General features: G+C 36.5%; 1 protein-coding gene across 2 annotated transcripts; it reads right to left on the reverse strand.

The window, feature by feature from the left end:
• Positions 1-5,122: 5,122 nt before the first annotated feature.
• Positions 5,123-14,997, reverse strand: LOC140144563 (enhancer of rudimentary homolog). 2 transcript variants are annotated; one of them, XM_072166381.1, is made up of 4 exons: positions 14,890-14,996; positions 11,401-11,485; positions 10,188-10,308; positions 5,123-5,458 (listed from the first exon to the last, which is right to left on the reverse strand). In XM_072166381.1, the coding sequence occupies exons 1-4, from the start codon at positions 14,890-14,892 to the stop codon at positions 5,365-5,367; spliced, it is 303 nt and encodes a 100-aa protein (XP_072022482.1). In that variant the 5' UTR covers positions 14,893-14,996; the 3' UTR covers positions 5,123-5,364. The 2 variants fall into 2 exon arrangements, with proteins under 2 accessions (XP_072022482.1, XP_072022483.1); XM_072166382.1 differs by lacking the exon at positions 5,123-5,458 and adding an exon at positions 5,634-8,247 and having other exon boundaries at positions 14,890-14,997.
• Positions 14,998-15,275: the final 278 nt, after the last annotated feature.

Here is a 15,275-nt window from a genome sequence, read left to right on the forward strand (position 1 = left end):
ACGCAAGCGCCACGATCAAACTGCGCGCGCTTTTTCCCAGCGTAAAAATGATATTACGCACGCGTTAATGTTTTCACGCGTTATAATTACGCAGAAATCGCAGATTGTAATCTGTGTGCCGTTCGCATTGAAACTATTCATTTCTCTTCCCAAAATCGATGCTTTTAACCAAACAGATGACAAGAATCTTAAGATTTGGTATATAAAACAAATATTGACTGCTTTTTATTAGGGGCATGGTTAAATTATAGACCAGCGGTGATCTCAAAACCATGACTATGCCCCTCGGCCACGCCTCGGGCATAGTCATGGTTTTGAGATCACCTTGGGCCTATAATTTTAACCATGCCCCTCATAGCAGTCAATATTTGTATACTACGCCAGTGAATATGATTTTCAAATCAGTCTCTTGTACATGTACATTGGTCTAGCATTGTAATGTGCGAAGCCAAGTGTATTGGAAATGTCCTATGAGTCTGTACTGTGATCAGGTTTATAAGTAACATCACTAACTACAATGCTCTGTATATGAGACTGATCTGAAAAAGCACTTGATTTCTTTGTCCTCCAAGAATCTGAGAATCAGTTTTTGCAAATTTAGTTTGGAGAATCAAAATTGGATTCTCTTGAAATCCATGTCTATTCCAAATGCATACGGGCTCATATTGAAATTCCCTTACACAGGAGGGTGTGCGCCATCCTGCAGCTTTCCTGTGCTAGCCTTCTTTTGTTAAAATCCTGGGTGTATCACTGATGCATATAATCCATCCGTTTTATGACCAAGCTTTCCTGAGGCGTGCGCTTAGCGAGGGGAATCCTGCCTTCTTTCTGTGTGAAAACGTGGTAGGGTATTTCAATATGAGCCCTGAGTTCACTTGATTCTTGCAAAATGATTCATGAGAATCAATTTTGATTCATGCAAAGTTCAACAAAATTGCACCCATTTCTGTATCTTTATTATTTCACACCTGACTGAATTTGACAGTCACTTAAATCACTTTCTTTGGCAATCCTTATAAAAAAACATTTGAATTTTACACATGACCAAAGGTAATACTATTAAACTACATGTAGAAAGTAGAAAGCTAAATAAACAAATTCTGAAAAAAAAAGCCCTTATGAAACAAAACATGATTAAAATTTATATTTGAGAGTAGCTAACTCTGAAAACAAAAGAAAACACGATTTACATTTTAAGTCTTAAGAATGCAACCTGTGATGGTTCTAAATCACTAACCTTCCCGACTTACTGTTCAGGCTTGTACATATACTTCACTGCACAGCAGTACAATGCTGCTTTGCAGCTGTGTAAATTATTACAGTATTTTGTTGCAGTACATTCAATTTGTAAACAATCTGAATCTGATGTGCTGTATTGTAGTACTGTTCTGCACTATACTTGAGTGAATCACTGAACTGCAGTGATTCACATTGCCACATAAACATTGCAGAAACATTACTGTCATATCAGGGCACTCTGCCTCACAATCGGAGGATTTTCAAAATGAAGTTGTGCACGTCTGTTAGGGATCAGTGCGTGTGAAAAATTGACACTTCTTTGGTTGAAATTTTTCCGATGTTGCAGCAGCTGCATTGAGGTGCAATACCGCCTGCTATGACCTGGTTTGATCTGCAGTACCCTGGTAATTGTTGAGATTATTGCACCTGAAGTGACAAAATGTAACAGCTAATTTACTGCAAAGCAACGCAATTGCAGTGAAGTATGAATGCGCATGTCTTAAATTATACAGTGTATTGTGACTAATGGAAGCTCCCTCCAACTGCTTGTTTTATTCCATGAAAATATTGTGTTAAGTATTGCAACTGCTTTAAATATAACCTGAAAATAAGACACATAGTTGCAATTACAACATTTTTGTAGAAGTTTTCATCTGAATAAAGCATTTTTTGATCCATCACAATGGAGTATGTCTGAAAGTGTGTTAATGAGGGAAAGGTAGCTCCAAGTTCTACCCATATTTCATAACCAGTCCAAGGGGCATCTATAAGGAATAATACAATATGTCCAAATAAAATTTAAGAGAAGTGAGGCCAATTAGTTCTTGTATGAATTATTTTTAACTCAACTAAAAACTTAACTTGGACACGGACATGGCCACATTTTTTTCAAAAAACATTTTTTCTGTTGTCAATGTTGAAAGAACAAGATTTAAATGCAAGATATACTCTTTGAGATGGAGCAGATGTTTTTACATGCTGAAAACTAATGGCACCACAAGTGATCACTAATTTAACAATTTGAAGTATAAGCATCCATCACATGAAAACTGGACAAGATTGTAGAAGGTCTAGCATACATGTGCATTATTTCATTTTTCACTGTGACTATAACTGTGACAAGATGGATTAATCTGACACATCACATTACATATCATAAAAGACCATGCAAGAATGCATACAGGCCTCAAAATTCAGGGAGGCCACAAAGACCAGGGCCTCAGTTACCCTTATTTAGTCTTGGTGTCCCTTATAAAATGAATTTTTGAGGCCTAATTACATTACACTTCTATCGTTACCATATTGAGATGAATACCAACACTGAAATGATAACTTGTGACCTGTTCCCATGAAATGAGCGTAAAGTCGCAAGTTAGAAGTTTTGAGACGTTCCAACTGCTGAGTTGCTGTTCTTTCTTTGAATTACGCGAGTCATTGGTATGTCCTTTGTGAATGGTGACATAATATGCTGTACTCTGTATTCAATTCTGTTCCCATTCACATATCACTTCCAATACAGGTTTCTTCAAACAAAGAACAGCATTTCGTGGAAGCCATTTACATTTAATCACTAGTTTCCATGCGACTTGATGAAGCAAATTTAGGACAATGAAACAAAAATTGATTTAAATTATGGGCACATTTCCCTTTCAAATTTTTATGTTCTTGCTTAAAAATTTGAGACATTTAAAGTTTGTGAGTGGAAAGGTAAAAAAAAGTGTTTATTTTCTGCAGGCCTTACATATTCGTTTTCGTGAGCAATTTACCGCATTTCATTTTTTTATTTGAAAGAACCAGAAAAAATTAGTGAACACTTTCTTTTTACATGTTTACTTGAAGTTCGATGTTTTGTGCCGTTGCGACAAGCATTGACAGGAAAAACAACTATTGGACAAAGCTTATCGTTTGAATTGAAAATCACAGTTGAGAAGCGGATCTCTCAGCCGAGAACTAAGACTTCCTGCAGAGAAACAAAACCGCAATCCATACACCCCCTATGGAGGACATTCTTAATCTGCCACACAGGATGTGTGAATTTCAAGTGGTGCTACCTGAATGGGTGAATCTATTTGAAATTCACACCCCTGTGTGGGAAATTAAGGACATGTCTACCATAGGGGGTGTATGGATTTAAACTGGAAAAGCCAAATATACTGCCTGTTAGTGTGAAATACCAAATTATATAAGTATGGATAGTATAAATGTCAACATTGTCCTGACTTGCTCCATCACGTCACATGTCCTCAACAGCACACACTAGTTTGCTTGATAACCAAACCTTCTTTCCTTTTGAATTTAATTAAAGGCCCTTTCAGTGATTTCACAGGAACATTAAAAAAAATGGAAATTTGTCAGAGTTGCTTAGAAATAAAGAATAAGTCTACAGAATTTCATTAAACCACTTTTCCCTGAATACATCGACAAATTAGTCAAAAAGCAGAGGTTTTAGAAAGGTTTTCTACTTCAACTCAGATCGACTCGAGAAAATCGAGATTTTCGTACAGTGCGCCACTAATCGACTGGAAAAACTTCCTAGTCCAGTGTTTCTAACACGGGGAAGTAGAGTCTAAATTGATTTAAAACAGCGCTTAATTTTTGTAGTAGAAAACAAAATAAGCAATTTAAGGTCACCGAGGCAAACTAACGGTCAATTCAAATATGAAAAACAGTTAAAATTGTGTATTTTGTTTAAAATAGTAGCTACTGATGTAATAAGTAGTAGAAACAATACATAACGTGGAGAGTGAGCTTCTTTCGATCTCGAGTCGGACTTTTGTACTGTCAGTATCAAAAGACCAGAATCATGCAAAAGCTTTATTTTGTCTAAAATACACGCTTTCGACCGAACCACTAGCAGGCTATGTTAGCACATCTATGCCAATTACAAAGGTAACAAAATCTGAATTTTGATGATTTTTACGATCGTCCGGATGAGCAAATCACTGAATGGGCCTTTAAGTGCATGGTGGCAGCATTGTAGTAGCGGTGGTTTAGTGGTGGGTGAACGGTGAGTGAGTGGTAAAAGTGAGTGGACAAGTGGCATGACCCACGGCAACTCACTGTGGCTACAACAACCCTGACCAGACTTACTACATTCTCAAGTACAGTACAGAACATAATGTGTCACAGAACAGACATCTTCTCTTAGATAATATAAATAGAACACTAATTTTTCTCAACAATTGAAGGCATGAACTAGAGAAAACACAAGATAATAATTTAATGAAGGAATCCAGGGTATAAAGCTTTCATCTTCTGCTAACCTATACCCTACACAACAAAGATCAGGTTCAAAGAATTTCTCAAATGCCGACATTAACAAACATATTTTCTTGAACTAAATCTGAAATGGGCTATTATTCCAATTGAAAGCCATACACCCCCTATGGAAGACATGATCTTCCACACAAGGCATGTATATTTCAAATGGGGGCTACCTGAATGGATGACTCCATTTGAAATCTACACCCCTTGCGTGGGAGATAAAGGTTATGTCTTCCATTGGGGCTGTATGGATTTCAGCTGTAATAACCAAATTTAAATATGCAGCTTCAACTTGTGTTACATGCTAACTGCAAAACACAGTAGCACAAACTGGATATAAGCCAAAAAAAATTGCTGATGTTCAAGAAAATGTGTTCTAATTGATTCACATCATTTTGTATGTGATTCACATCTGTTAACACAACAAAAGGTAGTAAGTTTCCAAGAGTTCTGAAATATTTTGTTATCATCATACTAGTGACGGAACCAGGAATTTTAGGGGGCAAAAATTGCCAAAATTTCCCTAAAATTTGGCATTTTTGGCCTAAAAAGTAGGAATTTAATACATTTTGTATTTTGACTGAGGGCATTTGGAGGTGCATATTCCCCCATGCCCCTCCCCCTCCCTCCCTTGGTACCGCCACTGCATCCTACCAACCCTGAAATACTACCCTAACACAAAATATATAAATTTGAAAACATGATTCTCATAAGAATCCACCATTTTCTCTCATTGTCCATGATAAATGGTTTGGCTGGTTTCTATTCAAAGTTTTCAAACTGATTCCACCGGTATAAAAAACATTGTGAGGCCGGAACCACAGTTTGTTTGACACATAATCCAGTAAGTCTCTTATGGTGTTAAGATGCGGCCTGCTTTCTCAGTTGATCATAGATTTTTTCCTTGATCCAGTCTTTGTTGTATGGGGCATAGGTTTTTGTGTTTTTCTGCAGTCTGCAAAATAAAAAAAATGCCAGTACTTAACAAAAAGGTCACATTTACATTACATGATGAAAGGATGATCAAAATGTATATGTCGAGCTGAGATAAGAAAACCCTGTTCTACAAGCCTGGATGACCCAGATTTTGCATTTTCAGATTTGTTTGGTATTAAATTAAAAGCAACCCTTTTTTTTTGTCGAAGTAGATTGATTTCAACTGAATGTTTTTTAAACAAATTCAGCAAAATTCAACAAAAATTTTCAGCTTTTTGTGATTTTTAAATTTTAGTGTCATTTAGCCTCTTCCCGATACAAAAAAATCCTGACCGACCAATCCTACTTCGTAAGTCTATCTGCCCATAGAACAGGTTTGTTTTTTCGTTACCTTATAGATAAGATAAGGTAAATAACAGTACTGCTCCATTGATCAATAAATCACATGCCATGAAGCATGCGTCATCCAAATGCTCTATAAAAGTTATTGTGACGTAATCTGGTGATACTAATTTTGCTAGGAATGTGTGTTCAACGTGTGTAGGTAGTTACAAGATCATCTGATTTTGTAATTGCCAATTTACCACTACTGTATCACTGATGTACTTTATCTTTGCCCTACATGTACTCAGTGGTAATTAGCCTAAGTACAATCAAAATTGGGCTCTTCCAGTTGAAATCCATACACCCCCAATAGAAGACATGACCTTAATTTCCCACACAGGTGTGTATATTTCAAATGGAGTCACACATTCATGTAACCCTAAACTCACACTATGTGGAAGATCAAGGTCATGTCTTCCATAGGGGGTGTATGAATTTCAACTCGAATAACCCATTCAGGTCCATTCCAAATATCCTACCTCCTGGTCCCACACTACATGAAATCTAATGACGTATAAATTAACTGACTTTTGTACTAAACTGTTTCTATCCCAAATAACACATAACAAAACCAATCTACACTATAGGAATACTTTAATGATTATCCATATTTACAAAGCAGAGGCAAAGAAATATTCCAGACACTGTATATAATGACTTATTCAATGTATGTACACCATCCAGTACTGATCATGAGCTTGATGAATTATATCTGTGATGCCATCTACTTGTTGGGAAACTCTATCTTGTTCAAGCTTATAATTGCATTAAGACACTATTCTAAATACACATAATACATCAAAACAAGAATGTCCTCAATAATTGATTGGTCATTAGTCTGAGCAGGGTTAATTAAAAGCAATAAAGTTGATTTTAAACTTTAGAGACATGAACTGCAGTATGATACCACACTTAGAGTGTAAAACGAAATCAGAATGATCAAGAAATTAATAACTGAATGAAATTTAGTGTAATTTAAAAGGTGCAGCTTCAATTACTCTAAAAGGATTCATTTGAATGTGCGTCAGCCATGCACAAATTGAAAAGACTGCAATCAATGTCTTTGAGTCTAATCAATCAACGACACGCGCTGACAGCCACTTACTGCAGGTGAGTGGAACATGTGAGGCTATGCAATACCATGGTGCATTTCTTAAATTGCATAAAATTTTACACCAGTATGGTATCATTCTGATTTTGTTTTACACAAGTGCGCAGTGGTATTGCAATTCTCTGTGCTCCATTTTAACGTGCAAACAAGTGGACACTTTCGAGCTATTCCAGTTGAAATCCATACACATCCTATGGAAGACATGATCTCAATCACCCACACAAGAATGGAGTCCCCTATTCAGGTAACCCCATTTGAAATTCACACTCCCTGAGATTAAGGTCATATCATCCACAGGGGGTGTAAGGATTTCAACAATAGCCCATTTTAGATTACAATTGTATCACGTTTAATACATCATGTCTACATATTTTATGTTTTGTACGTCTGTCTGTTTATAATCTGTGCACAATACCACATTATCAACACATGATATACAAAACGGGTAGTCAATGTAATTTAAATTTAATAAGGCAAATGATGACAGATATTAAGATCAAGTATTCAATATAGGTTTCCCCTTTTAAGATTTTCAGTCAGCGGATACTGGAATATTTGTAATCCATATGAGTCTCACTCTCTGCAGCATGGCAAATGAGACCAATCGAGTCATTCTTTCCATTTAAAATCCATATACCCCCTGTGGAAAATTTCACTGCCATCTCAATTTCATTCCCGCTGCAATTGAGCAAATTGATAAAATCCAGCTGAATTTTGCACAATTTGGCCTAAAATTACACAATTTTGTTTGGAATTTTAAAATCGTCCACACATTTTTACTTATTACGGATGAAAAATGATTGGATCTAAAACGGAATGATTGAAACTGTTGAATTTGGTTGGCCATCCAAATCTTCCACAGTGGGGGGGATGTGATTGTCAAATGGAACAGCCCATCAGTGTACAATTGATTTTCATTATCGAGTAGTATCTTTGCCTGTGACAGGTGTTGACACTCCAATCATAATTGGACTTGCTGAGATCGATGAATATTCATGTTGCACACAAGCAATTCATCCAATCATAATTGGACTTGCTGACATCTAAATGTATGAATATTCATGTTGCACACAATGAAATACAAGCAATTCAGTTTGCCTCATCATGTCCATTATTCTCTCTCTCCACTCTCTCCATATTTTCATAATCTCATATTTTCACAAAGTTTTTGGTCACTCCTGGCCATGCACGTGTTCAGTTTGATCACAGCCATTTGTCGCTATGACGATGCCTGTTTCCTAAGATTGACATAAATTTTCTCCTTAATCCAATCTTTGTTGAAGGGGGAGTATGTTTCCGTTTTGGGCTGATATCTGTGGGAACATAAATTTACATTTATTATGCATAGTGCACACTCAGGATGATAATCACAACTGTAATTTCAAATTATTACACTTACTTTTTAAAGAAATTTTTTGCAATTTTATTTTATGTTAAAAAGCCCCGGGGTACTCAAGTTTGGTTTTGGTAGGGACGTGCCGCTGAGATTTTGGAAGTAGACCCATAAATATACCAATTTTTCAAGAAATTTGGACCCATTGATATAGGCCCTACCAAAAGTCAAAATTTTCGGCCAAATTTACCCACAAATTGTCTTAGTTTTTACAAATTTTGGGAAAATTTTGGGAAAATTTTGAAAATTTTGGCTAGATTAAGGAAAAATTGGGCTGTTTTCCAAAAATTTGAGAAAATTGTGAAAAAAGGACCCATTCAAAGGGGTCATTGATATACCAGAAGGCTGAAAATGCTACCCATGTTTGCGGCACGTCCCCGTATGGTCATTTGTACTGAGTACCCCCCCTCCCCCGGGTAAAAAGCCCTCTAGGATGAAGCACTTTCTTAGTTCTTTTACCAATCACCTTGTCACTGCATCCCAGAATACTTGTGTGATATTTGACCTTTTTCAGCCAAACCAAACCACGACATATCTTTTATACAACACACATGCGCTAGGAAAGGATTATAATGTTCTTTCATATGCAAATAACCAATTTCACACTCTAATGGATTTGTGCATCTATCAGGTCTTTTTCCTTTGAACGACCTGACTGGTTCCCATTTTTCATTTCAAATTTCATGACCCAATTTTGTTTTACTTTCATAAGCTTGAATTTTGAATACATGATAACCCAGTTACCCATAAATACCATCCAAAACAGAAGAGCCTCGGGTGATATTGCTGCTGTAAACTTGCATGCATCAGGAACCAGTTTTACAGTCTTTTGTAAAAGCATAGTGCATTGTGGTGATATGGTGATAATTATCTGCTTTAACCAAACTCCAAATAGAGCAGAATTCTGATGCTAATCTTTAGATATTACCAATTCAATTCAGAACATATTTTTCCATGATGATCAACACCAAAATGACCTTACAATCTTTGCAAGTTTGCAGTTGCTACTTGAAGTCCAGGTACCTATGTAGTAGTTTATCCAAACAGTACAAATCTGACCTATTCTCAACATTTTTTTCTGATGCGGACCAAAAATGAACAGTCGTAAGGAACACTTTTTTATGTTAAACTTTTAAGCCTGAAAAAAATCCAGTTTGGGGATTAAATCCACCTTTTGCATGAAATCCACCTTTTGCATGAAAGCAAATTAATTTGGGAAAAAGGTACCCATTTTTTGGACTGCCTTAATCTCTCCTCACCATTTGTGGTACCCATAGAGGGAAATTTGTACTAATAACCCATTATCTTGATTATATGGAAAGCAACCACGGGTGGCATCAGGGATAGCTTTTGTGCATCGTTCGGATGACTGATATACATTTAGTCTATCTAAACTAAGACCACTAATTGCTCACTAATTGATAATAGCCGCTCCTGGTCAGATTCACAGCTGGGTATAATCCCTGGCACATGCATGTGTAAATCAAGTGTCACTAATCACCCTCTCACTGGTCACTTTAGCATCTTGCCTTGTTTTGCTGTTAAGGCCAAAAAAAAGTTTGTCTCAAAGCTTCGGCAGCATCATTTGATTTCATTTTTCCCTAAAAAATACCAAGTCGGGAATTTTAAAAAAAAATCGCATTTCGCATTTGTTTTCAAACCACTCGTGAGCTTTGAGACAAACCTTTATATTTTTTGGCCTAATTTTGGTCAGTGTTTCAAAGGGGATTTGTGGTAGCAGTATTCACACTTCTGTAATTGAGCAGATTATTTTTCCTGTTTAGATAGACTGAATAAGGTATATGTTCCTGGAATTTCTAGCCCTGATTGATTGATGATGAAACTTGAAACATTACTTACACTAAGCAGCTGAGATCTTCCAAGTTGTCTATGAACTGAAACAGCTGACTGATATCATATGTAATGGATGGACTGTGTGGATGTAATCTCTTCAAATGCTCCTCAAAAATCTTGCACACACCTGAAGCAACAGACAGGGAGAAAAATGAAAACTTCATACATGTATGTATGAATAAACACCCCCATTTTGAAAATAACCCCCACGGCATTTAATAGAGTAAATAATAAGGTAGGTGATCGATCCAGATTGAATTATGTATAATTCTGTCTTGAATGTCCAGGGGTAGAATTCTGTTCCACCTGGCAAGAATCAACTGTTCTGGCAACACCATTTTACAAAAATCTTCAGACCCCCCCCCCCCCATTTACTTTGTGTGTAGGCTCAAAATCTCTAGATACACACAAATTCAGTTCAGGAGAATCTCTGCCACAATGGATTCTCGCCAAATTTCTGAGCCTGATATCCGAAGTGCATTGCTGGAATATGAAAATAAAGCATTGCAATAAAATATCCTTGACCTTTGAAGATCACTTGTCAGGATAACCGAGATATCCAGAAAATGGGTCGGATAAGTGAGGTTGGCTGTAAAAGTGTAATAGGTTATTCCCGTTGAAATTTTCCACACAAAGAGTGTGAATATACAAATATTAACTATCTATGAGTGTGATGGTAAAAATATAATCACGAGGTGAAATATGGATTGTTCCATTCCATGAGCCAGAACGGCGAGTGGAATGGAACAATACATCTTTCACAGAGTGATTATATTTCGACCATTACACAAATTTAAGACAGTTAATATTTGTTTTATATCACTCGCACATAAATTCTATTACTACAATACTCTTTAAGGTAGGAAATACAGTTTTTCATCAACATAACAGATCATAACACCATGTTTTGCTGTGATATACTTCACATTTTGGGGTCCACCCCATAAGTAAATTGGCGAGTCTAAGAGTCAGCGCACTACGGCGCAGCACTATGATGGTAAAAACTATCACACAGAGAGGCTGATGGTAAAAATGATAAATGGTAATCAACCAATGAACTGTCTAGAATTTATGTATGAGTGATATAATTTCAAATGGCATTACCTGCATAGGTGACTCCATTTGAAATCTGCACCCCCTGTGTGAGAGATTAACATCATGTATTCCATAGGGGGTAATATGGATTTCAACTGGAATAACCCAATGTGACATGACTTACCATCCATACATGCTACTACTGTCTCATAGTCTGAGTAGGTTCTTGTTTCTGGTTGGCCAGGTTGAATCAGTAAGATTGAATGTGCCTGCAACAGGAAACAATCAAACAGAAAGAAGTAGGATTAAATTGGGGCAAAATTGTATGCCAGCACACAACTACCATTTATAGTGCTGAGCCATTTGCGTGCACGCCATTCTATATCAATACAATTGATTGTCAAATTTTGCGGGTAAATTTTGGTCCAAAAAATTCCTGCACTTCTTTGGCTGACTTGAATTTGGCAAGTCACATGGTTTCTTATCAGGTTCGAATTCGGCTGTATCGCATAGCAGTTTGCTCCACATTTTGAAGTAACTGCTATCCAATTTTGCATTTGTATAGCACTTTTTATAGTGCTTTAGTTTATGGAAGTATCCTAATTATGATGAATTAGCCAAAAACTGCTACACAAAATTTTTAAACGAATTCGAACCCTGTTTCTTATCTCAATGAAAATAATAATAACTTCTGTTTCCGTTGCTTATTTGATTAAATAACATTATTCATTCAAAATTCACGGAATATTTTATCTAAAATCAGCTGTATTTTGAGGATTGTTCCCATTTTCTCACATTTTTTTATGCATTAATGTATACCCTTCAAGAAACGTAAATTTGCTGAAGTCTACAATGTAGGCTACGAATTTGCCCATCAATAAGCTTCACATTCGAGGCTAGAGACCATTGCATTCTAAATCTAGTCGAATTCACAGAAGCACAAGACCATGTACAGCAATGGAATTCACAAGTAAACAGCCGATCACAACGGGCTATTGCATCAAAAATATATGTTGCTAAAATTGCACTTGATTTTGGACTGATCAAAAATAGACAATCTTTGAACTTACCAAAATAACTTTCATCCAAATTTCAAAGTTAACAGAATAAATAATACCTGTTGCAAAAATGTGAACGCTGACTAGCCTTAGAACTCTGGCCATAGTAACTGTTTTTACTTCTACTAAGGCCAGAGGCACTTTACATTTAAAAACTCGTAGAGCCTGCTTGACCGCTCCAGTACAATTGTTGAAAGCAGGTCAATGATTGATCGAACCAAATGTGTGTCAGATAGCTAATAAAACCCACTTTAGAACACACAAAAGCGACAAGTATAGACCGACGCCCTCAGTTGGTCAAGATGTTCACTAACAAGCATAACACACATAAGGATTAAGTCTCGCAGGAGTAACTCATGAGTATAAACTCAGCATTACACAATGACTGATCAATTTACATAGGCACAAAAGGCTGTGTTCATGTACTGTTACTCAGCCAATTATGGCAGAGTAGGGCCCGGAAATTACCCAGATGTCCTACATGTATCTTCACAACGTCAACGTTTATTTTCTCTACCAGCACAGAGATACGAACAGCAAGCTTCGAATGCTGACCAACCTAAAAAGGTCTAGCATCGAACTCATGTGTATATTTAAAACTAGAGTTCTTGAGTAAGAGTAAACAGTAAATGCACCAAGATTTTTCAGAAATCAGATCATGTTGTACAAAATTCCATTGATGAACCAAAAAAAATCAGGTCATATCAGCCTCAGTACACCTGGAATAGTAAGAAATCGGGTATTATAACGTCAAGGACATGAAGGATGGCCTGGATTATGAACTTCAGTTTACCACATGTTTGAATGGGAATTGTATTGCGCTCTTTCCACATGTTGTAGAGCACATTTCTTGATTATTTTGACAAATTGACGTCGAATGTTCTATATTATTTGGCAATATTGTCTTTTGCCAGTAGTACGTTCGAAGTTGTATCTTTGTGTTTTTGATCGCAAAGATCAGATATTTTTATAACCGATTCGAATTTGGCAGAACTTTGATGATAATTTTGCCTTTTTGGACACTAAAATGCATTCGATCCTTAATTTTGTTTCATCCGAGTCTTAAATTACCAAGCACAATAAGGTGGGTACCAATTTTATACCGAGGAGTATGACCAAATTTTGAAGAAATTGTTCAAATATCTGACCTGCGCAAATCGACATCATTAAGTGTGTATTTCCCACAGACAGACAAAATGGTGTGAGCCAGTCTATAATACTGGCAAGCGAGTCTAATGTCAAGGATGTGTCCATGTCAATTTGTCATGTTTGTCAATTCATCAACCACGTCACCAGATTAGAACTCACAAGTTTGCATAAAATATATCATGATATTCATGTATTGTTAAATTGTATTTTGTACACGACTGAACCAAAATCATGGAATGCCTTTCCCTGCAGTCTACATACATGTAGACGTTCGCTTTTCGTATCTCTTTCCTTGTTGAAAAGGTATAACGTTGTGAAGATAGTCCTGAACATCCGGGACCTACTCTGCCATGTTTGGCCGAGTAACGGTACATGAACACGGTCTTTTGTGCCCATGTAAATTAGTCATAGTGTAAAGCTGCGTTTATACCCACGGGTTTATACTCATCATCAGACTGAATGTCGTTTACAACTGCACAAGTCATGTGTGTAATTTTAGAGCACGTTGACCGACAGAGGGTGTCAATATAGGCCTACATGCTCAGCATGCAAATACGACGGCGATTTAGTACACTGATCATGCGTGCGATTCAGGTTTCTGCAAAAGGGATTGAGTATAAATGCATCTTTAGAAATGACCGGCGATTGTGTGTTCTCAAGTGGGTTTTATCATGTTTATTATAGCTAAAATAATAGTTCCTCGATCATGAGAGCTCAATAGGCACGCAATGACAATTACGTCGGCGTACAACACAAGCTTTGTGTAGCGCTGCATTTCCTGTGCGTGCACAATCGATCGCGCTATTGTGTCATTCCACTAAACTTGCGACATTACGCAGTGCAAGCAGTACATTCATACTCTCATGAAATTATTATTTTAGCTATAGTGACCTGGCACACATTTGTATTGGTTCGATCAAGCATTGAAATCAATGGTTTCATTTTTTGTACTGGATCGTTCAAGCATGCTCAACAAATTTTTCAATGTAAGTGCCTCTGGCCCTAGGTAAGTAAAAACGGATACTATGGACTGAGTTCTAGGGGCGGGCTACTGCAGTCCAAAAATGCAAAATGAACTCTTGCAGAATTCTGCACCTTTTTCTTGCCATGCTTGCGAAGGTGCAGAATTCGTGTCACGAATTAATTTATCATGATTTATACAGTAAAAAAACACAGAATAATCAACTACAACTATGGAGGTACCATGGGCAACAGAAACAATCGCCCAACATTAATGAATAGACCATTTCGACATCAACTTTACAAGAAAAATTGCAATTTCACTTAAACGAGACCTATGCGGTTTCTGGATAGTAAAAATAAAATTGAAAAAAAAACATGTATACATGTAATACAATTTCGAGAAAATGAGCTACAAAATGCAGTCCAATTCTTTTCAAAAGCAACCAACAGGAACCTAATATATTCAGATATTACGATACACGTTTAAAAACTGCCTGTTTTACCATTTTAATGCAATATTTCAGGACTACAAGTGGGATTAAAAATACGTTCCGTGACGCTCTTGTTGTCTTGAAAAAACATGGCGTACATACACTTTTACAGCGGGGAAGGATCCTTTGCGTACATCATACACAACATCATAGAAAATGCCACACCATGCGTGCAATTTATTTAAATAGTTAGGCCTACAGATGAACAAATCACAAAAAGAAACTATAAATGGCAATCAAAAAAGAAACAAAACAAAAACATTTAAACAAAATTCATAAATAAAAAATGAAATAAATAAAATATACGAAATAAACAAAATAAATACTGTAGGCCCTAATAAACTAAATAAATAGAATAAATAAAATAAATGAAATAAATGAAATAAATGAAATAAATG

Source organism: Amphiura filiformis, unplaced genomic scaffold (assembly GCF_039555335.1).
Source record: "Amphiura filiformis unplaced genomic scaffold, Afil_fr2py scaffold_63, whole genome shotgun sequence".
In the NCBI taxonomy this organism is placed as follows: domain Eukaryota; kingdom Metazoa; phylum Echinodermata; class Ophiuroidea; order Amphilepidida; family Amphiuridae; genus Amphiura; species Amphiura filiformis.